This window comes from Lampetra fluviatilis, chromosome 10 (assembly GCF_964198595.1).
Source record: "Lampetra fluviatilis chromosome 10, kcLamFluv1.1, whole genome shotgun sequence".
NCBI classification, from domain to species: Eukaryota; Metazoa; Chordata; class Hyperoartia; order Petromyzontiformes; family Petromyzontidae; genus Lampetra; species Lampetra fluviatilis.
In genome coordinates this window covers 1993220-2019451 of record NC_136284.1, presented here as the reverse complement: position 1 = coordinate 2019451, position 26232 = coordinate 1993220, and the positions used below count along the sequence as shown (strand labels likewise).

General features: G+C 55.4%; 1 protein-coding gene across 2 annotated transcripts in view; it reads left to right on the top strand.

Annotated features, from left to right (window-relative positions):
- Positions 1–9963: 9963 nt before the first annotated feature.
- Positions 9964–26232, top strand: part of LOC144934403 (gamma-aminobutyric acid type B receptor subunit 2-like) — a 69055-nt gene continuing 52786 nt past the window's right edge. The window contains exons 1-7 of one of the 2 annotated variants that reach the window (XM_078860123.1): positions 9964–10282; positions 10860–11418; positions 19259–19396; positions 21168–21338; positions 22019–22120; positions 23245–23310; positions 23797–23985. In XM_078860123.1, coding sequence (XP_078716249.1) covers positions 11140–11418; positions 19259–19396; positions 21168–21338; positions 22019–22120; positions 23245–23310; positions 23797–23985 — 945 coding nt within the window. In that variant the 5' untranslated portion in view covers positions 9964–10282; positions 10860–11139. Of the gene's footprint in view, positions 10283–10394; positions 10532–10859; positions 11419–19258; positions 19397–21167; positions 21339–22018; positions 22121–23244; positions 23311–23796; positions 23986–26232 lie in introns of those variants that run through there. The other variant, XM_078860122.1, reaches the window with a different exon arrangement.

The following is a 26232-nucleotide window of genomic DNA, read 5'->3' as shown; positions in this document are numbered from 1 at the left end:
AGTCCCACCAGATGCCGAGTGCAGGGCTCGGCAACCTGCGGCTCCAGAGCCGCATGCGGCTCTTGAAGAGCTGCAGGGCGGCTCTTTATATTTGAAAAAAAAAAGATTATCCTTGTTATTGTTTGCCGACCCCTGACCATGTAAGTCCAGCTCACCATGGGAGTCCAGTTTACCATGGAAGTCCAGTTCACCATGGGAGTCCAGTTTACCATAGGCAGGGTTCGGCAACCTGCTGCTCCGAATGCGCATGTAGCTCATTAAGGACTGCTTTGTGACTTAATTTAATAAGGACCGTCTCCTTTTCACGTTGCATTGTGGCTTTTTAAATATTGAGTTTTTTTTACCGAATTGAGAAAAAAATGTCTCGTTGTTTTGATTGCCGATCCCTGAACTGGTGGATAATTGCAGCACAACGGGCAACTTGGAATGTGCATGTCGGCGATGCCGGGCTCCCACCCGGGACCAGTTGCCCTGGGAAGCTGCGTGGGCTGCGATCGCCCGTCTCTACTGGGGAAAGCGCTGGTGATGAAGCCACTGGCAGCGTGTTCCAGTTTCTCGATGCGAATCTATGGGTCTCTATGTGAATGTATGGGTTTCTATGTGAAGTCTGTGGATTGTTGTGTAAGTCTATGGGGCCTTTGGGTGACAAACCAGTGCCAGCACATTACATTTCATCAATGATTTCCACCCTGCACGCGTTATCCCTTGACACTGGAACATCTGATTAGCACGGTTGGCTACGTACGGTGCGAAAGAAGTTCAACATACAGAGAGAAAACAACACTGAGACGGATCGTGTTGCCTCCTCAACATGGAGCCGCAGACCGCTCGTGGGTCTGCCAAACAACTCCGCTGGGCTGCCTGATCATGTGGGACGGAGCTCCGTGCGTGTCCTCTGCAGGGCGGTTCAGCGCAGCGCACTGACGCGCAGCCTGGTGCGTGCCCCTCTTACCGTAGCTCGGTGTGAAGTCCCCGTGGTCCGTAATGACAAGCGGCGCTTTATTTACTATTTACTCATGAAAGCCTCACTGGAGCCCGACGACTGACTTAATCAAGAATCTGAATTGCCATGTTTGGCCAAATACATTCGTGAGCGGCTTGTGGGAGCAGGAGCACCCGGAGAAAACCCAGGACCCATAGGAGGCTCAGGGGTTTGGGGTGGGTGGTGAGGGGTATAGCACTCGTACTCCGCACAGATGAATACACGAATGCATTACTATACTGCCGTATCGTGAACGGCTCACATCTGGTAGATTACGACAACGCATGCCGTACCCAAACAGCCTCCCGTGCAAGTAGCCCATTCACCAGGCTCAACCCTGGCTCAGCTTCCGAGTTCCGACCTAGGGGAGACCCAGAACGGTGATGATGTTCGCGGTTATATTTGGTTGAGCCACACGCACTCCGGTGGTTTCTCACTGAATCCACGCTCACGCGTTACCCCCCCCCCCCCACCGAGGGAGTGGAGGCGCTGGTGCGAGTGGCCGTGCCTGCGCAACGCGAGCCGAACGAACAAAACGCGCCGTGACAAAGCAGGCATTGTGCGTCGGGCTCGGCGTTGCGCAGACGCAGAGGAGCGACCCGGCGACTCGTCGTGACTGCAGCACGCGGAGGAGGCTTTTCGGATTGTGCTCGAACATGGCTCTCCGATGTGGTTTCCGATCGTGGCCGCGCGTGTACGTTGGGCGCGTTGTCCGACGTTTCGCTCCGCGTGCTGGGAGCTTCCTTCGAGGAATTTGGTTTGAGCCGATCACGTCGGGCGTCACGCAGAGCGCACGGTAGAGCCGCGCAACACTCGGCAACCAGACGACCAGAATCACTTCCCCGGCGTGAGCAGGACCGCGCCACGACGAATGCGTCTTTACCCCTGTCCTGATGCATTGTGCCAGGTATTTAGATTTTTTAAGACGGCATCGACCTAAAAGAGGCCCAGTCAAGGTCCAGATATCACGGGTGTCCGGCTCTGATGCACACGGGGCCAAACGGACAGGAGAATACAAAGACAAAGCACAGATCGCCCGAATAACCTAAGCAGACTTTTGGGGCAAGTGCTGTTATGAGCACATATGAAGGCTCGCACGGCACACTCGGGGTTGGGTAACCAGCACCACGCCCGGCCGCCTTTGTCTCCCTGGTGACGACGTTTACACACTGCACCGGGTACTCATTTGAGGCTAAGAACATATACACAGCCACAGGAAGTCACAACGACAAAGATCCCCCATATAGCCTTGAACAGACTGTTAGGGCAAGTGCTGTTTAGCGAGCACCTATGAAGGATGGGACGGCACACGAGGGGTGGGTGGCTAACACCACGCCCGGCCACCTTTGTCTCCCTAGTAGCTATGTTTACACACTGCACCAGGTACTTATTTAAGGCCGAGTCGACCTCGGGGAGGCCCAGAACCGGTTCAGATAATTGTCACCGGTATTGGTAGCCGTGAGCGGGAATAGAAATCGGTTCGCTAGGATCGTAACGCAAGGCTCTAACCACTACACGACCGCCACCCCCCCCACACACACACAGTGACATACAAACACACACAGGTACAGCCGGACATGGACACACAAACACCCAGCTGCGGCCGTGCCGCTGGCGGGGTTGGGGGCAGCCCCGCGCTCATCCATCGCTCCCTTCCAGTCGCGAGCATCGCCGACAGGACCGCGCAAGAAGGCAGCCTGAGCGGATGTGAACGCTTCGCACGCGGCTCGGAACGGTCGCTTGGCGACGCCTCTTCGCATCCGGGCGCCTCCGTCGCTTCCCGTGCCCGTGGGACCTCGAGTTGCTCCCAAGGGGTGGTGGTGGGGACCTGTAGACAGAGAACACAACACAGCAATCACCATCACCCCACCATCACCATACCCCACCATCACCCCACCATCACCAGACCCAGCCATCACCCACACGCAGGTTGCCGGCCGCCTTTACCTGCACCCAACCAACCTGCGCGCTGCTCCCGCGAGTCGCGGTGTTGTAAGTCGATTCTTATGGCTGTCGTTTGTAAATCTAGGACGAACAAAGGTAACCAGAAATGGAACAAGACTGCGAGACACACACACACACGCAGAGATATGACGGGCGGATGGTTCCCGTCAATCGCCCTTCGATTCCCACTGCCACTACATCTCTGTTCCCTCGCTCTGCTCCGAAGGGCCATTGGGCCAGACGTCAGCGTACGACCGCATCGACGTTTGTCACTTCTGCATAAGCACCATCCATTCTTAACCCGCTGCTAGATTTAACGCACCGCAATGGCTGACGCCAACAACCTGTTGTTGTTGTTGTGTAGCAGCGATCTATTTGCTACACCTTATCTGGGGAATTCCACCCTTCCCTTTTGGCGATGGCTGAGAGCGCGGCGATGTAAGCCGAGGCGGGGGCAGCCGGCCTCGTCGCTGCGGCGTGCAGTGGGACTGGTGGGGCCGCGGGGTCTTCTCGGCTGGCCTGGGTGTCGCGCTCCGCCCGCTCGCTCGCTTCTTTCAAAAGGGAACAATAAGCACCAGGCCCCTTTATTAATTCACACCGTGGACCATCTCGCAGTGCCTCCTGCAGCGGCGCCGGAGCCCTTTGAGAAACCGAAGCCCGGCTAACGTTACACCACCTGGCGCTCGACTTACGCTCGAGATGTGGTACGGGAGCTGACTTCACCATCGCGCTATTTCAGGCGTTGCTGTGAGAGCGAAAATAATCAGCGAGCTGAAATTACAAAATATTGGTCAAGATTTGTAACATTCTGTTCAAAAGTAACTCGAATCGGGCCAACTGGTTTCCCACCGCGACCATCCCCGGCCGCTTTACTCAATGGGGCTCAACCGATGCGAGCGTCAGGCGGAGATCGCGAGAAGCCAGCAGCCCCGCGCTCTTGTGAAGAGCCCCGTGACGGACGCCACAGGGGACGCTCGCCGCTCTCTGTCGCGCACCGCGGCTCCCCGCGCCCAGCGCTCGCTTTTACCCCCAGCAGTGCGCGCTCATTCGCTGCGGGGGGAGCGGCAGGGGTGGGGTGGGGTGGGAAGGGAGGTGGAACCAGGTGTGGGTCTGGGGAAGCATGGGTGGGGTTTGGGGATTCGGCCGAGGGGATGAGTGCGCGCGACTCGAGCCCGGCCCCTCCTCGCGGAACACCTGTTCCCCGGTGCGCGTGGCCGCGCGCATCCAAATATTTACTCACATTGATCCTCCGTGTCCTGCTCCCGCGGGCGCTCCACGCGCGTTAAGTCGTTCGCTAAGGGCCCATTAGTGCCGGGCCCCGCTTGCCGTGCAGCGAGGGACAGCCCCACCGGAATCGACCGGCGCGGTGCCGCTGCAGCGTGTCAGTGGCCGCCCCACCTGCATCGGCCTCGCGATGTCACGACCGCACCGTGCCAGCGTCGTACCACGGGCACAGTGTTGGTCACCAGTTCCACGCCCGCACCACCATCTCACAGCAGGTGGCAATATCAATGTGGCCGGTGGCTTTAACTGTCGGATGCAGCCTTGAAAATATCCTCCGCTCTCTCAGTGGTCGGATGTGGAAGCCCCCCTGACACGCAATGGTGTGTGTGTGTGTTCTCACAGAACATTGAGTTATTGATTGTTGTATTTTTGGAATACGATGATGGTACCACGTACATAAGGTAACGCGAGAGCTTGTGTAACACGTATACCAAAGATATAAACTAAACTATTTAGTATGTTACCAGGTAAGGCTCACTAAACAATGTAGCTCTTTTTCAGAAGCGCCCTGGCCACAAATGACAGCTCAACGAAATGGCGTATCATCATCACGTGTAAATGTATAGCAGCCAAATACTGTACAGGTTCTAAACGCACGTTTCTAAATGTTGAGGAAAAAAACAGAGGACCCGGAATAAAATTCACGCGACCACGGGGAGAGAGGGAGAGATGCAACCTCCAAATATACAGCAGCAGGAGTCGCCAGGGTCGAGGATCGAACCCACGACCTCCTGTACACCAAGCGAGGTAGTGAACATCTCCCCCAACGCGGCGCCCATATACGTTCCCTGGTCCCTTGGGTGGGCTCAGTGCTGCATCTTAGAGATGAAACTCGGAACTGCGGCGTTGTGGGTGGTGCTGAAGCGCGTGGAGGTGGTGGGGCGGGTGCTCGTGGGAGGCGATGAGAATTGAAAGCAACGGCTGACTGTGTGTGGTGGGGTGGAGGGTGTGGGGGGGTGTGCTTGCAGTCTCGTGTCAGCAGGGGGCGTCTTGCGTTTGTCAAATTCAAACAGCGACACGCGGGGTGTCCGTGCGGTACATTTCGCACATGCGGTTAGGTACATATATGCCGGGTTTTCAGAAGTAGGGGGCCGTCCATAAATGACGTCACGCACCTGGGAGGGGGGGGGGTCATACATTTGTGACTATGTGTGACAAAGGGGGGAAGGGTTGAGAAATGTGACGTCACATCAAAATGCGTAACTTTAAATATATATAGACAACACTTTCCACTTAATTAAATATACTTTTTTTTATAAATGTTTTCTCCTACAACATCAGAGTGCAGCGGTACATTACATACGCACTACAATGACAATAGTTTAAAGCGATTTGAAGCATGTTTTATTTTTGGGAGGGGGGGCAGAGCTTTGTGACGTCATATTTGAGGGGGGGGGTCTGACTTTTTGTGACGCCGTGTGACGAGAGGGGGGGGGGGGTCAAAAATCATTATAAAATGGCGTGACGTCATTTATGGACGGCCCCTAGGTCTGGAGGAATATTTCTGCTCATTCACGTGTACGCGAATCATCGGAGTCATTGAAGAGTCTCGGGCACCGAAGCCGAGGATCGCGGGCAGGACAATGGACCCGAGTTGACCAAAGCCAGGCGTGAGCTCGTTGTTAAGTGTCTCTCTTGTCGGGGAGGTCTCAGGGGGCACGCCATGCGACCAACATTCAAAACCCGTGCAGAAAAAGACAGGCGCGTCGTCAAAAATCCACGCAACAAGTACATCAACAACAACATGCTGTTACCCAACAACATTTTTGTTTGCATGTCTGTAAAAACGGCCCGTGGCTATTAAAACAACAATAATTACATGTCATCGAGCGTCGTCCTTCATGCACAATTCCATCTCGCAACGCTGTACGAGAGAGAAAAGTAATAACATAAATAAAACAAATAAGGAAATGTTGCGTCTCGCAGGACACACAGCGCACGGAGATAATGCAAAGGCCGAAATGAGAACAATGTTTTTCAATGAGGCGTATACGCGCGTACGTAAGTTGGACCTTCGTCGCACCGTAGGTAGCCAACCGTGCTCATCGGAGGTGCGCAATAGTGGAAGGGACTTAATTTGGCGAAGATGGAGTGGGAGTGCGAATGTCACTGAAGACAAAGCGCAATTGATGGTGGGAGTGGGCGGATGGGTGGGTGGAGGGGTCACAACTGCAGCATTCATCGCAAAGAACGAAAGACCACATTCGGCCAACGTCTCATCTGACCGCACCGAGCCAAGGGCACTATCGCCGCCTGGGCGATTGTCTCTTTGACGGGGTTGGGGGACCCCCACCCCCCGTCCCCCTCCCCTCTGCACGATTCGAATCGGACGCCACGGAGCCCGCGCCAGCAGGTGACTCTGGCTGTGAGAGTTTCGAGTTGCAGTGCGGAAGAAATGTGTATTGTGGCATCTCCCAATAAGAGAGGCAAGTGGATAGGAGGCGACTTCCTGCAGGGCGTGTACTGCAGAGCGCTGGGGTTGTTTTGCTGTTCAAGGCAGATGAGTGCAAACAAGAATGTTTCTTGTTCACGAACACCCCACTGAGTCTCAAGACCTATTCATCAAGAGGAGCCTGCGTCCGGCATGGTTGGACAATCCCAATTGTAAGCGAGAAGGGACACGCAGAGAGAGAGAGAGGGAGAGAGAGAGACGGCGGTGCCCGTGAATGTCACGTCAGTGGGAGTGCCGCAAGGGACAAGGTTACACGGTTCTCTGTGAAGTCGAACGTGCTTAACAGTTTGCTACGCTGCTCTAGGCGTCCACGTGGCTATGATATGAAGACCGTCGTGTTGCCGCGGTATCGCTGCCACACCGTGGGCGCATCACCCGTGGCCTGGGACATCGCCACGCGCATTACGGGCTTCCGAGATGATGCAGTGATGAGAGACGCGTCTACGTTGAACTTCTTTCGCACAGTACGTAGCCAATCGTGCTCGTGGGAGGTGCGCGGGGAAAGGCCAACAAACTCAACACAAAAAGCGCTTCTAGAGAAATGAAATAGTCTCCGAAGGGATAACTCCAGCCCTATTGGACACACGGACCACGACATTCTCCCGTGTAACCGTGTAGATTGCGGTGGTCAACAGCTGTTTGGGGGTTATCAAGGCGCACGAAGTTGGTGGCGTGCTCAGGATCACGCCTCATCGCTTCGGTAACCACAGCAGCGACGTGTACGCACCGCTGCAGGAACTCATTTATGGCCGAGCCGACCTAGGAGAGGGTCAGCACATGTTCAATCAGAATGTGTCACTGATGTTATCCGTGGCCAGGATTCAAGAATCAGATGAGGAATCCGTCATGCAATTCTCGGACCACTGTACCACTGCTTCCAAAACCCACACAGACCTCCGATTATTCTGCAAGGGCAAGTGATAATTTGTGGCTAATTAATGACTCGTTTATGCATGACTGGTCTTTGCCGCTCAATGTACTCTCTTTCTCCAAAGTCCTCCCTGAGTTTCAGGGCTCTTCTCAAGATTACTCTGCATTTTGATGTTTGGCAAATCATATTTTCTCAGAGTGTTTCTCACGTGGGAGAAAAATCGGGACTCCCCGAACAAAAAAAACCAAATCACTTCGCTGTATCGCCCTGCCATGTCCTGGCTACTTCGCAGCCTCGGGTATACGGGAAGACTGCTTCCAGAACACGAACTCTCAAGTCCAGCCTCGTTCGAGAACCGTGCTTGCACGGTTCGCAGTGGCTGTGGAAACGTGGCATGGGTGCTATCATCGAGACTGCCGCGTAAGAATGAACGACTGGGCATGAGGCGTGTGGCTGGTCTCATCCTGTCCCTCGCACCCATTCACGCACAGACAAATACAAAGATTCCCCATACAACCTTTGACAGACTGTTAGGGAAAGTGCTGTTAGCGAGCACCTAAGAAGGTCGGAACGGAACACGAGTGCCCGACAACACGCCCGGCCACCTTTGTCTCCCCGGTGACGATGTTTACACACCGCACCGGGTACTCATTTGAGGCGGAGTAGACCTTAGAGAGACCCAGAACCGGTTCAAGTAATCGTCGCTGGTGTTGGCGGGAATCGAACTCGGGTGGCTCGGGTTCGTAGCGCAAGCCCGTTGAACCGCTCCTCGACCGCTCCCCCACATTCATCACACGCAGGGCCACATCGCCGCCTGCCGTCAGGATAATGAAGCTGCACTGGGCTCAAGGCGAAGCCTTTCCGGGGGGTACCCAGGGGAGGTGTGGACGTGGCTCATTCCGAGTGGGGAGAGTCCGTGCAGCGTCTTGGGTGCCTAATGCTCACGCGGCGCGCGTCTCGCGATGTCTAAATACACCGAGACTGCCCTGCTGTGATGTTTTTATTTATTCCACTGGAGCCCTGCGAAAATGTGTCGTTCAAGTGTACCCCGTGAATTTGGGGTTCAGACGTGAGCACAGCGGATTTGTGTTCACGCGAGCCCCGTGGGCTCCGTGTCCACGCGTGAGTCACGTGGCATTTTTTGTTGTTCTTGTGAGCGCTGCAGATCGGCATCCGCGAGCCGTGTCCAGGGAGTGATCACGCAAGGTTACTACGCCACTGCCAGCAGTGACCAGAATCTCAATGAGTCACGACGGAGTGGTCGGAAGAGGAATGAGGATGCTCACGTGGATCCTAGTGGGCCCCAGTGCCTAAGTGAGTCGGCAGAAGGAGGAATTTCGCGCCGACGGTGGTTGCCTGTGAAGTGTGATGAGCACTAGCCGGTTGCATGTTTATTTAAATGAACATAACAACTATGGAGGCATTTTCAGTTGCAGCCTCGGCGGAGCTGTTCCTACACGCGAGTGTGGCTCAGCTTTGACGGAGTGGCTCAGGAGGGGGTCCCGCGCCCTCGCGCCCCCGTCTAGCCCCTCCCCTATCCCCTTCCCCCCATCCCCTTTCCCCCATCCCCTTCCCCCACAAGTCGGGGTATGCTTCGAGCCCTCCACCCGTCGCGTCTTCATCTCGGTCACGTCCCGGCGCTCGCCGATACCCAGCTCTGCGCGAGTGTTGGCGCTCGCGTGCCGCTGTGCGGGTTTGGCCGCTGCATTCACTCCTCCCCCAGCCCTTCCATCGCCTCCTCGCCAGAGGCCCCGGGAGTGGTGGGGGGAAGTTTGTTATATAAAAATATATATAAATCTGAATACATTATGGAATAATTAATGAAAGACGGCGTTTCCGCGGATGAGTTAGCGTCTTCCATCGCGTCCACTTAGTGTCATCATTGCGCGCCGGGCGCGATCGGCCCGGTGGTCGCGCGTGTCTCCGTGACCGTGGCGTGTTTGCGCATTCTCGCCCGACCCAGCGTAGCGCGGCTGACGGGACGTCGATGCTGAGAAACGACGACACCGAGGCAGCACAGAGAGCGCGTGCTGATGTTTTTCGAATCTCGATCGATCGTCCTCATCAACTCTTATCATAATCATCTTGATTATCGCCGTCTCGTGCGTAAGCTTGCATGCATGTGTGTTCAACTTCTTTGGCGCCATACGTGGCGTAGGTCGCCAACCGTGCTAATCGGAGGTGCGTGTTCCATCTGTCGCCGTACCTCCGCGCACGAGGTTCCACGCATCATCACAATAATCATCATCATCACCACCACCACCACGTGTCGTACATTCAGACGCGCCTCCAATTCGGTTTCCGCGAATTTAGAAAGAAACGCATCTGCCGCACGTGCGCTTTGCCGAATGTACGGCTTAAGTGCCTTGACAAAGGAAGCTTGTATCATTCTTACCACTACCGCGACAAACACACACACGGGGAGAATGAGGTTCATTCAAAATGCATTTATTGAAAATTCATATGTGTTTTCTGCATTTGTAGTAATGACGAAGGCGGCTTCATTGATTTATTGGCACCGCCGTTAAAAAGAAGAGGCTGTCCCCACGTGACCGACTGTACCTACGAAATTGCCTCCCCCCCGCCGCCCGGGGGGGGGCGTGGAGCGCCTCACCCCCTCCCCGCCACCCGGAGCTCACCTGACGGTCACCCCCGCCCCCATCCGCGCCCACGGCTGCCGGCACGGAGCCGCTACACGGACATCTCAGCGCAGGGCCGAAGTCGCCGTCGTTGCGAAGAGCCTTCCGCGGTGAGCGTGGAACGCGTGAGCGCAGCGGTGTTCTTTCGCGAGCGCGTTCGTGCCAGCAGCGGCGAGGCGCGTGTTGCGAGGATGGTAGGAGGGGAGGGGCTGGAAGGGGAGGGAGGTGGTGGGGAAAGGTCGCGGCGTCGACAAGAGGAGGGCGGGCATCTGAGGTCTGCATGAAGCCCGGGCGAAGCGGGGAGCGAACCATTGCACATTCCCTCCCGACTCGCGCGCATTGCGTCTCGATTACGCAAGGTGCGAGCAGCCCGACCGGCGGACGGTGTAGTCGGGTGTGCGGCATCCCCCGTGCGTGCGCTTTTGTACGCGCGCGTGTGTGTGAGCGTGTGTGTGTGAGTGCGTGTGGGTGTGTGTGTGCGTGTGTGTGAGTGCGTGTGTGTGTGTGTGCGTGTGTGTGTGTGCGCGTGTGTGTGTGCGTGTGTGTGTGAACGTGTGTGTGTGAGTGCGTGTGGGTGAGCGTGTGTGTGCGTGAGTGCGTGTGTGCGTGCGTGTGTGTGAGCGTGTGAGTGTGTGTGTGAGTGTGTGTGTGCGTGTGTCAACGTGCGCGCCTCGCCGTGCCGCTCAGGGAGGAAGAAGGAGCGCAGAGGCGGGGCGGCCCGTGGGAGGCGACTTTCCTCCTCCTCCTCCTTCACCCTCCTGCAGCCCGGCGGGCCGGCCACTCGCCTGGTATGTCCAGGATGTACGTTCGGCGCAGAGTCCCCGAAGCCGACAGAAACGGCGGCGATCCTAGGGTCGCCGGCAAAAGGAGCTAGGCGAGGCCGTCCGCCGCCGCCGCCGTCACCGCATTCTCCTCGGGAGCGCGCGGCGCTCGCACGGCGCTCGCCCCGCACAGAGCGCGCCGGGCTATGGGTGCGCACGGCGCGACCGGGACGCCTCGCCCCCCGTGGCCGCTGCTCGTGTGGCTGCTGTGGCTGGCTGCGGGGCCGCCGGGAGCCCGAGGGGAAACCGCGGAACGCACCGAGCTGGCGGTCATGGGCCTCATGCCCCTGGGCGTGACGGCGGAGACGGGCGACGACATCGGGCAGGTGGTGCTGCCCGCCGTCACGCTCGCCGTGCACCACGTGAACCAGGACGCGTTCCTGCTGCCCGGCTACCGCCTCGGCCTCAAGTGGTACGATACAGAGGTATTCTCTTCGGTCCATTGCCGGTACTTTTTTTATTCTCGCACTACTCGGTCCTCGCGTGCTCGCCGCGTGCTCGCAGATCACGGCGATAGTCATCGATTGTCTCGGGCATGGTTTCACGTCGCCGTGCTCTGTGCGCTCTCTGAGTGTGCGTGCGTGCGTCGATCCTCATATGCGGCATATTTTACGTATGTGCACGCGATTTATGTACGCTTCGTACCCTGAGTAGGGTCGCCCCCTGCAACATCAACGCAGCGCACGATATGCGCACCTTGCGTCGGAGTTGGACAATGATCGACATTGAATCAGAGCGCATTTAAACCCGGAGGGTCCGAGCCCGCGGACGAGTCACTGAATAATAAAGGAAGACGCGGGCGGTGGATGGAGGAGGAGGGGGGGCACTGCAGGTGAGTAGTGGGCATGGGACGAACCCTGCTGGGAGCCGCTGCCTCCTCGAACTCGTGAGAACGGGGACCGAGGCCCCCGCTTGCCCGAGCCGCCTCCCCTCGTTTCGCACCGCTCCGCGCGCCCTCCCAGCAACTCCCCCGACGTGTCCGTCCCATCCACGTGTCACGCGCATCGACAACTTCTTTCAGAACAATCCCCTCCTCGATCAGAGGGGCCCGTCTCCACGTGGAAGGGGATCCACACGAGTTTGGGGGATCCGCATCTCGAAACGCTCTACAAAATAGTGGCGGCCGTCCATCACGGGAGGGTGTGTGTGTGTGTGATACATTACATAAGACGAAGAGATAGCGAGTGTTGTAAAGAGAAATAGACTGTCGTAGGCGAAGAGAAAGGCAGCGAGTCTTAGTCTCGGGACAGGGTCCGTGATGCGCGCGCGTCTGACACCGAACGCGTGAGCACGAAGAGAGACTGCGGACCAAGGGACCCCCCCCCCCGAGCGATAGTGGCGCCAAGGAGCCTCAGGGCTGTGGAGCCGCAGGGCTCCTTAGCGCCGGTGACTGGTGGAGGGGGCGATCGTGAGTAGGCAATGACGATTGGCTGACTGATTGATTGATTGACTGACTGATTGATTGACTGATTGATTACTTCTCTCCTGCCTCCGCGCTCGCCTCTTGGCCTCGCCTCGCCGTAGCTATTAAGGGATTTGGCTGGGATCGATTGATTTGTTCCAGCTGGTGAAATAATGATAATAATTGTTGTATGTACGTCGCTTTTGCCGTGGCGCGGGGATTCGGGCACAGGGCAAAAGGTGGAGTGGGATGGAGCCGACTCGAGAAGGTGCGTGCGGTCCGAGGTGGCCTGCTTATCAGCGCGCGCCGGTCTCTTCTCCACCCCCCCCCCCGGGCAGTCTAATTAACTTTAGTTAATACGAGGCTGTGGAGGGAGGGGTGATGAGGGAGGGGTGGTGGTGGGGTGGTAGTGGGGGGGCGCGATGCGTGACGCCGGGACGCGGAACGCCGAGTCGTGCGCGCACCCTCTCTCAGGACGAGGCTTCAAAGCCGCTCGTGCTCAGCCTCCATCTGTGCTTTGTCAATTTTTGTTTGGGGTTTCGCCTTTCATCTGGTGCTATATTATGACTGTTATCATCCTCGCCATAGTTAATATGCATTTCATTTGTCCGTGCGTGACACTCGTGTTCGGGGCCCAGTGTAGCCGCCTCGATGTTCAGGCGAGAGCTCGGGGCGCGATGGCGTAGTGAGTGGAGCACCTCCTGCACTGTGCATCCGGCGACCTAAGTTCGATTCGGGTCCTGAGCATCCCTACCTCCTCCGCTGCCCCGCCGCTCCCCGTTCACCCGGACTCACCAGCGTGGTGAAGTATGGCCAAGAAATCTCCATGGCCGATATTCCATAAGGCGGCCTTCATCCATCAGTGAATTGATAAATCCCTCAATTGTCATTATCATTAATTACCAGTATAATTAATTACCATTATAATGAATTCTCATTATCATTTAACATTATAATAACCTAGTGACACCAGACGTGTGTTTGTCAAGGGAGACCTGGTTAACAATAAATCCAGGGTGATGATGCCTGCATAAGGGATCACTGGTCCACGCTATTCCGGGGCCAGGCGCCTCTAAGGGGCCATGTCCCTGACACTCGCAGGTCTCGGCAGTGGGTTGTGGTAGGCTCGAGGGGTCACAGCGAGAAAACGACTGAAACGGGCGCCTCGGGGGAAAGCCGCCGGGGAAGCGGTGACACTCGATGACTCCAAATCACAGCTGCAGCATGATGAGGTGTCATTCATTCGTGGTACAACGCGCCAGGCGACGCGGCACCTGGCGACACCGCCTGTGAGCTGACACGCGGGGACCTGGGGAATGAAGAACCGTGGCAGAGCACAGAGCACCCCCCACCCCCCGCGTCTCCCCGACTCCAACAGGGGGCGTGTGGCGGTGTCCACTGCCCGAGTCTTTCACCTGAGCGCGCTGCCCCTCCCGCTCAACCACTAGCACCAACCACAACAACTACAACAACAATACACCAAGAATACACACATCCTGTCCCCTATTCCCCAGCCCGGACGCAAGCAGGCTATGACCTGCCCCATCTGCCAACGGCGCCTCTGCCGGGACGGCGAGACCGAGCACCAGGGGACATCACGCAGCCCGTATGATTCACCTTTGCCAAAGCAACATCGTCTTCCAATTACCACTGCACTTGCACCTGCGTAGTAGCAATGGTTCACGTGGATGCATCTGCTGGAGATTAGCGGGGCCACGTTACAATATTGCAAGCATTCATGTGAAGTTCTTCCCAGCTGGCTGCACATCAAGGATCACTCTGACCCTTGACCTTGGGTCTCTGAAGCTTGACTGATTTTAATTATTTGGAGATGCCCGTGTTATTGGAGGTCCTGCGAAAGTAACGATTCCATGTTTCATGATAGCATCCAATAAGCAGTCATGAAATATTACACAATCGTGCCATGGCCTCGCTCGCGCGTTATCGCTCTGACCTCATCTCCCCTCACCCTTCTCTGAGCGTGCTCTGCCCGTGGAGCCATTAGTTAGTCTGCAGATGTTCAGGGCGCCACGGTGGCGAGATGTTGGATACCTCGCCTGGTGTACAGACACACTCCGGTCACCCTCGCAGCAGCTTTTAGCTAACCAATGGTCACTGCATCGCACGCTTTCAGATGCACTTCTGCGGCCGTCTGGAACGCTCTTCTTTCCGATATTATGAAGCCACTTAAGCGATACACTTTTAAATCTAGATTGAGAAACTAATGTCTTTACAACTGCTTTTTGTGTTTAGTTGGTCCTACCACCGCACCTGATTAGCAGGGAAGGCTACGTATGGTGTGAAAGAAGTAAAACACGCAGTACATGCATACATTCAGGTCGCGGATTCGATCCCGACCCTGACGCCTGTATATTTGGAGTTGGTACGTTCTTATTCCCGGGGTCGCATGGATTTTTCTTCTGATCCTCCGGCTTTTCCCTCCACGTTTATAAACATGGGTTTCGAGAATTTGGCGACTTTTCATTTCTACATGATAAGCCACATCGTTGACCTGTCATTTGTGGCCAGATCGCTTCTGAAAAAGAGCTATATAGCTCAGTGGGCCTTACCTGGTAAAATAAAAAAAATGTAAGTATATTTTAGTTTATTAGTGGTTGCTGATCCACAACCACCGCCACCACCACCGCCACCACCACCACCACGGAGAAGAGCAATGGCTTTACTGTCAGCCTGTCACCACCCCCACTGCTTAAATTCGGACTTAAGACCTCCCCCTCCTCTCTTGCATTTGATTGTTTTCTGTTTTCGTCCCCTCTGCCTGCCTCCTCGTTCTATATTTTATTTGCACATCGTGCGCGTAACGTGCTCGCTCGCACGCTTCCCCTCGTGCCTATCGCCGCGCCGTCAAACCCACACTCCTCCTCCGCTTCTTCTTCTTCTGCCACAGTTTGCGTGCGTCTCGAAGCACTTCTTGTTCGAAGATATATAAAGCCGCAAGGGGTACAACGACTAATACAGCAAGCGTATCAATAATGCAGTCGGTTATTCGAGCTATTGGTGAAACTCTGCGCTTTGGGGCTGGGGGGATGGGGGCTTCATGAAGCGATGGAATTGACTGGCGATATTTGAAATAATCCAGTAACGTGAAGAAGGCGGGTCGCGGCCAACCAAGGCTGCGCTGGGCGTGTGCGTGCCCAAAAACACGAGTTTCGCGGCAGGAATCGAGAGGAGGAACGATTCGAACCCACGCTTTTAGCGCCAACCCAAGGCCAGTCATAACCCTGACCCTGACCGTGACCCCTTTCGTGGGTGTGAGAATGGGTTTCAGACGCAGATTGCAGCACGGGTTTGAGACACGCGCGGCGCTTTAGGGAATCGGCGCTTTCCATTGGTTGTTTATCTCCCGCCATTGGTTGCCATTGTCTAAATGTGCCCCGTGCATGCATTCACGCAAGATGCGTCCATAAGTTGATGGGCTCGTTTCTGCCACACGCAGCCGTGCCGGGGCGGTTGTGAACGCGTGCGGCAGAACTGAGCGCGATTCTGGTTAAACTGCGTCTGCGGTCAGAGAGTGCTGGATCCTGCCTTCAAGCAGGCGCTCTCCTCAATAGGCCAGATGGTGCCGAGCTTAATTGATGGAGGCCTCGCTGCTCGGAGTCAATTACATCCCAGCAATTACCTGCTGTCCCTATTGGGCTTCCTGGGAAATTAAACGTGTACGCGGCATGCGGAGAGCGGCGACACACCGCACGTTGCGTATGTAAAGCGAGCTGAGCTCCGTCACGTGTCACATAATTGGACAATCATCGCTTCTTATTCTTTTGTACGGCTGATGGAGATGCAGAGCAGCGACTTACAATGTCACATTCAGGTGGTCAAGCCCAGGTAACAGCGTCACGAGTAGTGGAGTCGTGTATCGTCGCCGTGATGCCTCCTTCGTATCTGTGGACCGGGCATTGCGTCATTGTACGTTGTACGGTCTGTTCTGGGTGACCACAGTCGCCACTGGAGAGTTTTTGAGTGTAGACTCGTGCATCAGGTATCCGCATCTGCCGCGGCTTGTGCAGTGGATGCGGGTTCGAGTGTTGTCCCATCAGCTGCGTGGGCAGATCGAACCCAGGACTCGCCGACCCGAGACAAGGGGGCTGCGTGCAGAGCGCGCCACGGCTACGGCCGGAGGAGCGACTTCCTATCCACGTGCCCTGCCCCTCATCCCGTGCGCCGTTCAATCCCCGCGCTCTGCGTGGATCATTAGCGGCAGCGGCGGCGGCCTCGTGTCCGGCATCCGAGAGGCGTTGGGGCGGTTGTTATAAACCGGGCACGGGGCGCCCCACAGCGCTCGTGGTGTTGTCGGAGGCTCGAACTTGTGTTGCTGTCGTCTTAGCGCAGCCCCTGGGGAGTCTGGAGCTAGGCGCGCCTTCTGAAAGTGGCTTTGTTTTCTACAGCCAACTCTCTCGCGCTCCTTCCACCCCCCCCGCCCCCCGCCCCCCGCCATTTCCCGCTGCATTCACTTTCAAAGGATCGCGGCGTGACCTCTGACTTTAGTGCTTTGGGAGATCTTTCGGGAGGGCACCTTTTTGTGAGTGTCTCCGCGGCAGGCGGTGGAAATGAGGCTGTTGAGTTATTAGTAATTAGCGCCGAACGGGAGCGGAGCTCCTCGCGGAGGCTGCGATTGTGCGGCTGCCGCTTCGCGTGAACTCGCTCAGGAAGCGGCGGGCGGGGGGAGCAGCGATGGCGCGTTGTGGCATCGTTAATAATGCGCGATGCAGAGGTCTGGGGTGGGAATGCCTATAAAAAACAGTGGCTAGACTGACCTCAAAAGCAATCTCCCTGCATTAATCATCTCAAAAACACTCTAGCTGCAATCGCACGACTACGCTTAAAATATTCACGTGCCATGCGAAACAAAGACTTATTTTCCCCAGCTGGGGAGATGGGCACCCACGATCTGCACTTCTTTATTCATGCCAGGGAGCTTGCTTTAAAGTGCGCGTACAACTGAGCGCGAGTTTTGACAGTCCGGATTTGCCGTGCTCGCGTCTGCGAGGAGAGCGGCGTGCGGATGTCACAATACGCATTATTTGTGTTGGATCGGGGCATCTTTCGAGAGTGCAAGATGAGCTCGTGCGAGACGACCGAGGACTCTCTCGGAGGGTGGCGCCGAGCTGCTGATACCAGATTGTCCGCAACGGCCGTCGGCTCAGTCGTCAAATGAAGTGTCCATTAAACATGCATTTGGCACGGTGTTCAATGTGAAGTGTGATATCGTGAGTCGGAGGAGTTGGACAAACAGCATCGCGTGATCGCTCTGTGAACGTTAGTGACGGTGGCTTCGGTTGGCACCGAAAATAACATTTCGCCGTTTTTGTGTAACCTTTGCAAAATAAATAAACGATGCCTCTACATCGTAGTGGCTTTTCGTTCTTGTTCATAGAGCCAAATTCTCGCTAAAGCGAAACGGCGCAGCGTAGAGCACTCTGTAACGCTGCAACGCAAGCGACGTGAGGACCGGCTTGGGTGGGCAGCGCGCCGCACCCTGCGACTCGCTGGCTCGATTTCTGAGCTCGAGGCTCCTCTCCCTGCCAGGGATGCGACCAGAGCAGTGCCAGTGGCGCATCGATCCCGCCTGAGTGTGGCGTCGGTAAGAACAGGAAGCGCCCTCCTCTCACTTACCTCCCGTGCCCGCATCATTATCATCATCCCATGGCCGCTCTCCAACCCCAGTCCCAACAAAACCACCCTTCCTCTCTCCTCTCAGCTGGGTAGTCCTCTCAGCTCTCGCTTGCCCCGGCAAACGCGGGGGAGGGGGGGGGTCAGCTTGGCAGCGTGGCATTGGCACTTCCCAGAATCCATAATTTATTTACCTCCCTCCTAAAAATAACATTTACATAGACGCCTTGTTGCAAGTGTCTCCATTGTGTGCGCTGTGACTCCAGACCCGGTTTGAGTTCAACGAAACAAAAAAAAACAAAGCAACAAACCAAACCAGAGTGCTCAGCTCAGCACTTGTCTTGGGGAAACTGAAACGTGCTGACCCGCGCTGCGCCCAGCTGAATATCAAGTCGCTGAAGCGTGAATCAAAACAAACGTGTTCTATTTTGCCCTATGGAGCAATGTCGGAGTGACTGCCCTACGAGGCGTTTGACCCCCCCTCCTCCACCTACCCCGCTGCTACCCGGCAGGTTGTTTGGTCTCGGAGGCGCACTGCGCTTTTGTTTTTTTAGTTTCGTGTTTTATATTTCATGTCGGGATTTCCCAACACATTTTCAAGCTCCCCCGGAATTTCAGAAATTCGTTGTGGACTTGCGCCTCCTGCATGGCTTACGGATCCCACGGTTAGGCAACCTTAATCGCCCCCAACCGAGCGGTAATGGCCAGGGCCAGGGTGATTAACATTTTATTGCATCTTTATCTGTCTCACTCCGTGTCTTCTGCCTTTCTGGCATCTTTCCACGACGTGTTCTCTGGTAGTCAGCGGGGGCTCTGCGGATGGAGACCGCCAATCTCCATTGTAATTCTGCGGCACGCCTGTTGGAGCAGCCCCTGGATCCGCCGTTAAGAGCCGTGCTGGCACATTAACTGGCCTCCGATTGCCACGGCTGTGTGCTGACGTGTACAGTGTGCACCTCACGCTTCCCCACATTACTGTCAAACGCAAACAATTGAGGCCGCTTCGTGTCTCAAGGCTGAACCCCACGCCGGACTCTGTCGCCAAGCTGTAGGGACTGACAATAATGACAAACCCCCTTTGTGGATCGCGCGATTTGAAAGCATGTCGTGCAATCAACTCTTACGGCGCAGTTTGTGGCTTTCGGCTTTGTCGCAGACGGTCATTTCGTGCCACCATTGTCCCCTGTGTTTCTGCACCCCCCCCCACACCCTGCCCCCACCCCTGCCCAAAGTGTGACAATGCCAAGGGGCTCAAGGCATTTTTTGATGCCATCAAGAAGGGGCCCACGCACCTCATGATTTTCGGGGGCGTCTGTCCCTCCGTGACCTCTACGATCGCCGAGGCCCTGCAGGGATGGAACCTGGTGCAGGTAAGAGTGAGCTCCATCCCCGCCGCTCCGCACGTGGGCCCCTCTGATGGCGGGCAGCCCTCGGCACGCGGTGTCGTGCGGTCACGTGTGCCCCTCCGGCGGCAGCGTCTCGAGCAGACGGAGGCGCCACGAGCAATGTCCTTGCGCTGTATTTGGTTGGTTTGATGCGTCCACGCTGTACGGACGTGAGGAACGTGATGGAATGGTTTTGCTTTGCTTCAAATGGGATATGAAATGTCTGGCTGGGTTTGTTGTTGGTGCTCTTTATCTAGGACCGCCGTTTGATATTGGTGCACTGATCTGTAATCGAACGCGTGGATCCGGGCTAGATTTAGGAACGAGGTTGCAATTAGTTTTACATTTAAAACTTTCAGTTTGTTCTGTTAATTGCACAAAAGTTTTGTTTTGCAAGACATTAAGTGAAATGCAAATCGAGTGTTCTAATTAAAACAAAACAACCTGGTCCTGAGTGTGAACAATAAACGTAATTTGAAACGGTTACATTTTTTAGATAGGTTTTTTATGCAGATATTTCACCAATAAGCGTGCATGCGTGTGCACGTCCTCAAGTAATGGCTGGGCTCAAACGAGCATCTACATGCAGCAGAACGTGTTCCCTGTGCTGGCTCGGGGCACCTCCGTCTGTCTTGGCATGTCCCTGACGCGTGGGCGGCTCCTGCCGCCGGCGTATTGATTGGTTAAGCGTTGCCGCTGATCATTTTTTTTATTAAACTGTTGTGCCGCCTTGGACGATCGTGTCTCACTCATCGGGCCGATCTCGCTTCTGTGCCCGGTGCCACCCCCGAACGGCTGCAGCAAATTGATCACCGCTAAATTCGAATACCGGCCGCGTTTGCAGAGAAGTGGGGCGTTTTCCGAGCTCAGGACTCCTGAGCTCGGAGCTGGGCACACAACGTGACACTACGGAACCACGCTTCATCAGCGTGAATTGCCTCTGATGCTAACAGACGCGGCGCCTCGTAATTAATGGGCTTAATGAGTGAATGTGCTGGTCTTAGCTTATTCAGTCGCAGGGAGAGAGAGAGAGAGCTCGGTGATTGTGAGGGTGTGGATTATTTATTTCAATTGTGCTTGTCTTGATATCTCGTGAGGGGCAGTGAATTAATGTTGGATGCAGCCCAGTGGGGGTTGATTTGAACACACAGGCTCACAGGAAGGGTTTGCTGCTTGCACCGATAGCGCGTGTGGCGGTGGCAGAGCTTGCGCTCGAACTTTCGGCTCCCCCTTCTGTGCATCGCTTCTTGAACCCAGCAGATGATCAATGGCCACGCTGTGTAATTTGCCACGCAGGTTAATTAAAACGTTAATGTGTGATGCTGCTTCGGCTTTGCGAAATGTTTAAAATGTTGTTGAAATGATAACAAAAATGCCATGAACAATGTAGGGGCCTCATGTCAATCCTATGTTAGATGAAGGTATCCTCACCACATGTTTTAATCGTGATGGTTGTTTCACCATACTTCACCATCCTGGTCGATGCATATCGGTAAAAGGAAGAGGGGGTGGGGAATTATATATTTTCTGATATTGATTGTTTGCGTGCCGAGTGGTTGTCTTTGCCATTGGGCTATCATAGATGGATTTCAAACAATCCAAAATCCTGCATGTCCACTTTCACACAACCCTCACTCACTTCCTCGCTCTCTCCACCACCCCCACCGCCCCTACCCTCTGCCACCCCACCCCCACCACCCCCACCGCCCCTACCCTCTGCCACCCCACCCCCACCACCCTCACGATGCTGCCACAGCTCTCGTTCGCGGCCACGACGCCTGTGCTGGCGGACAAAAAGAAGTACCCGTACTTCTTCAGGACGGTGCCCTCGGATAACGCCGTCAACCCGGCCATCGTTCGCTTCCTTCACCTCATCAAGTGGACGCGTGTAGGGACCCTGGCACAGGACGTGCAGCGCTTCTCTGAGGTTTGCGGAATCAGCAGCGGACAGCACCAGGGATACCAGTAGTGACAACCATAGACATCACCGGGAACAGCACCAGGCGTAGCACCACGGACAGCTCCTGGGGTAGCACCACGGACAGCAGTAAGGGCAATAAGAGGGGCAGTCTCCGGGGCAGCGGTGGTAGGGAGCAGGGTGTGATGTTCTCGGTATACTACATGCCGTGTGGTGTTGAGGTGGGGCACAGGTGCAGGAGCTCAAGAGGGAGAGGTGGGTCATGAGTGACGCACACATTGAAGGAAGGCGACAGATGTTCCGGACATCATAGAAGGAAACACGATGATGATGCAGCACATGTGGCACCAAAGTAAAGATCTATAGCCATCTTCATTGCCGCATATGACGGGACAGATGTGTTCCAGTGAAAGATTTCTTGGCAATTGCCCCCAAGGGTGCTGTTAATTGGCTTGCATCGCTTTCCCTTCGGTTGTCTGAGAATCTTTAATTTGCGAACCCGATAGCAACATGGCAATTTGTTTAAGATAGTGGTGCAATGGCCACCACACGTGTATTTTTGGAGAGGGAAATAAAAATATCCCTGGGAAAATTGCCCAAGTGCAAAGAAACATAATAATTACGGTGAATGGAGGCAGTGAAATGCGAAGGCTTTGACGTGGAAAAGGCTGAGTTCACTGCCCACACAGGTCCACAATGACCTGACCAAGGAGCTGGAGAAGATGGACATCGAGGTGGCCGACACGCAGAGCTTTTCCAACGACCCCTGTGCCAACGTACGCAAGCTCAAGGTACTACGGCATGCTCACAGGTGCCTCTCACTTGTCTGCACACAGCACCAATTGCTGACTCGTCCATACAAGGACGGTCTTGGCTGTTTGCTTTCCTTGAGCTGCACGAATCTTGTCGGTTGGTCAAAATAATGGCGAAGCGGTTTCAGGAGTGGAGGCTTTGGAGAGTGGAGGGGTTGACAAGTGGGATCCGATGGGGATTATCGCTGGGGTCATTACTTAGTAATGACTTTGACGAGCGGGTCTGAATTTGATTGTATGTTAGATGAGTCTGAACTCGAGGGTGGGGAATGTTCCTGAAGCAATTAAATATAGTACAGACTGAAGAGGCGGAATGGAAGTTATTAGTATGGCAGACTGATGCTGGATTCTTGGGATGCATTTGTTCTTGCTCAAGATGTGAAGACGGTGACACTCCGAGGGAGAAAGGATGCTCAGTCAGTCTTTGGGTTGCACTGATTAATGTTGTGTGTGGCAATCCACTGCTCGACGAAGGCCACACTATTTCCATGCATCATGGTCCCGCGATATCGAAATCAATCCTCACCCTTCACACGGGCTGATTCACACGCACACACACCGACCTTTCATCAGCCACACACTCCCCATCAGCCGCCTCACCTTAAGCTCCCACTCGCCTCGAACCTGGCCGTGCCTGAGCTGCAATCCAGCACCGGTTGCTCGTCGCACGCCGTATTGGCCGCGTTGTCCCACATGCGGCGCAGGCGGTGGCGGTAGCTACCGACGTGGGGAAATCGGGGCAGTGGGAGCCCCCTGTTTTAATTTCTCTGCACCGAAGCCCACGGGTACCACCACGCTACGCCACTGAGCTCTGACATGCCTCGTCAAAGGATGGGCCACAGATGCACAGAGGTGCGGCGGCCAGAGCTCTTCCACTGCCATAGAGAAGAGTTTAACAAATCTCCCCCCCCCCTCCCCACCGCTGCCACGTTTCATTTTTCAACATCGCCAAAGAAAGGGACAAAAACAACCAGCGTTACAATAATTGGGCTCGCGAAGCGGAACATTTCCTGGAATCAAATGGATCTGCGTGAAATATTAATACGGAAAAAAAACAACCCCCAGACTCGTGTGCTGACCTACTTCTTATCTTCCGTTCCAAGGACGCGGACGTGAGGATTATTCTGGGACAATTCGACGAGGAAATGGCCACCAAGGTGTTCTGCTGCGTAAGTCACCGTCGGGTTTAATTCGAGGGGGAAATGCGTGCGATCCGCCGTGAGCTCCTCTCCTCCGCAGCCCCTCGGCCACGCCGCGTCAGTCGACAAGCACGGCGGGGTGTTTATGAATGCGCAGGGCCGGCGCGTGTTCGGCATGTTTGATGTGCGGCCGTGCGATGACCGTAAGCAGCAGCGACAGGGGCTTATTCAAAGCAGCGGCACGGCCACGAGATCCCTGCTCGCACACTTGCGGCGCGCCGAGCACACCGAGACAATGTCCTGACCTTTCGGGGGCAAAAAATAATTCCTGCTTTTGAGAGCCGCAACAAGCTCTGGTATTGGGATTTTGATCGAAAGAATGTTTTGTTTAATGCTCGAAGGATTAGGGAAGCGCAGGGTGCAGGCTGATGAGTCGGCAGGTTTTGTGAAGCGTCTATTCGCTGCCGGCCGTGCGCTCTCGCTCATCCACCGCCCCCCCCCTCTTCCCCCCGGCAGGCCTACCAGGAGTCCATGTACGGCAGCAAGTACCAGTGGGTGATCCCGGGCTGGTACAGGGAGCGGTGGTGGGAGCGCACCCGGCCCCCTGAGTGTCCCGAGCGCGGCCTCTATGAAGCCATCCAGGGAAACATCGCCGTTGACTTCATGCCTCTCAGCACCCGGCCCATCCAGACCATCTCTGGGCAGGTGCGCGTGTGTGCACGTGTGTGCATGTGTGTGCGCGTGTGTGTGTGTGTGCAAAAACAACCCCCTACCTCCTCATTGGTGCCGGACGGCAACGCTGTGGTGTGAAATGCCGAGGGGGAAAGGCCAATTTAGATTGCCCATTCCCCTCATGGCGTTTGTAACCATCACAGCGGCCAAATGGGGGCTCCAGACGCGTGCGAGGGGCTGGTAACCCCTCCACCTTCCATTAATGACCACGACATCACGATTATTATTTTTTATTAAGCTTGTGCCGGAGGCCCCGGGGGGACAAGCATCTATGACGTTTCCTGGCCAAACCCCATTTGGCGGAGCCAGGAGACTGAATCCTCACCCTCGGGACTCTTCCAGAAACAACAAAAAAACACTACGGGTGGCCACATGGAATGTTCGAACGCTCACTGTGGAGGAGATGCTGCCACTCCTCTGTTGGGAACTGGACCGGTACCGCCTGGATCTCTGTGGTATTCAGGAGGTCCGGTGAACCGGCTTTGGCTCCTGCCACCATGAGGGGTGGACAGTCCTCTACTCGAGACAGGAGACTGCCAAACAACAGAGAGTGGCTCTTCTTCTGAACAAAGTAATGAAGGGGCGTGGGAGCGTGGCGGTGAGGTGTGGGAGGCGGTGAGGTGTGGGAAGCTGTAAGCCCCAGGCTACTTTGGGTTCTCCTTCCCATCAGCTAGAGGCGAGGAGTGGTGGTTGTGGTGGTTGTGGTTACTTATGTGCCCACCAAAGACGAACATCCGTGGAGGGATGCAGGCAAGGCCGATGAGTCAAATGCCATCGATGACCTCTTGTCACAAGTGCTAGCTAAAGTGGCACCTCGGGATAGAGTCATCTTGTTGGGTGACTTCAATGCCCGAGTTGGTCATAATGCTGGCACCTGGGCTGGAGTGATTGGAAGGCATGGGCCAGATCAGCTCAATAACAACGGTAGGAGGCTGCTAGATTTTTGTGCAGCTCATGGGCTTATAATTACCAACACGCTGTTTCGGCATCAGCGCATCCACACAACATCATGGATGCATGCCGGGTCCAAGCAAGAACATCTGCTGGACTACATAGTGATGGAACAGCAGATGCGAGCCCATGTCCTTGACACCAGGACCTACCGTGGAGCTGATTTGCCCACTGACCATCGACTTGTCATCTGTAAGATGCGCCTACCATTTTTCCACTCTGGTGGTGGGTGTACACCCAGGAGCCCATTCAACCCCATTGTGGCATGGTCTCAGCTAGCTGATGAAAGTTGCAAGCAAGAATTTCATCATCGCTTGCGGCTGGGGTTGGCATCGTCCCCCACTCCTAATGTCGAGGGGAAATGGGCGAGGTTTAGGACTGTGGCTCATGCAGCTGCAATGACTGCTTTGGGTACACGGTCCAGACCTCCCCAGAGACCCTGGCTGACTAAGGAGGTATTCAGGCTGGCTGAGAAAAAGCGACAGTCCCACTCTCATCGTCTACAGCATCCCACGTCAGAGAATGAGGAGGCTTACTGCAGCCTTCGCTCGGAGGTTCGGAGAGCCGTGAGGCGCTGCAAGGATGGGTGGTGGTCGCGGGTTGCTGAGGAGATGGAGTCTGCCTCAATGGCCCGCGATTACAAAGCGGTCTTTAACTCCATAAAAAAGTAACCTGCAGCTTCACACCTATTACTATCATTTGTGGAAAGAACGATTATCCAATCTCCGACCCCCAGGAACAGGTTTACTAATTTGCTGAGAATTTCTGTGAGCTTCTGGAAGAGGGGAAATCCATCAGCCTGGAAAACACCATGGGACAAAGTGGGAATGACCCTGCTGAGGCTGTGATGCCTCAAATATTGGAAGAAGAAGTCACCCCCTGTGAGTGGCTGGCTGAGGTGCCATCTGTTGAGGAAGTACTGAAGGCGATCCAGAGTCTGAGACCAAGAAAGGCACCGGGCAGAGATGATCTCCCGAGCGAAATGCTGAGGGAGGCTGGCGTTTGTGCACAGACTGCCCTGCATGACATCATAACAACAGTCTGGACCACTGGACGGGTTCCGCAGGATTGGAAGGATGCCCTGGTGGTCCCCCTCTTTAAGAAGGGGGACCTCACAGACTGTAACAACTACAGGGGCATCTCACTCCTCAGTATGCCGGAAAGGTCAAGCCTTTCCTCAGCATCGCTTTGCCAGCATGCTGAGGAGAGGCTTGCGGAGCCCCAATGCAGTTTCAGAACAGGGCGGTCCTGCACAGATGCCATGTTTTC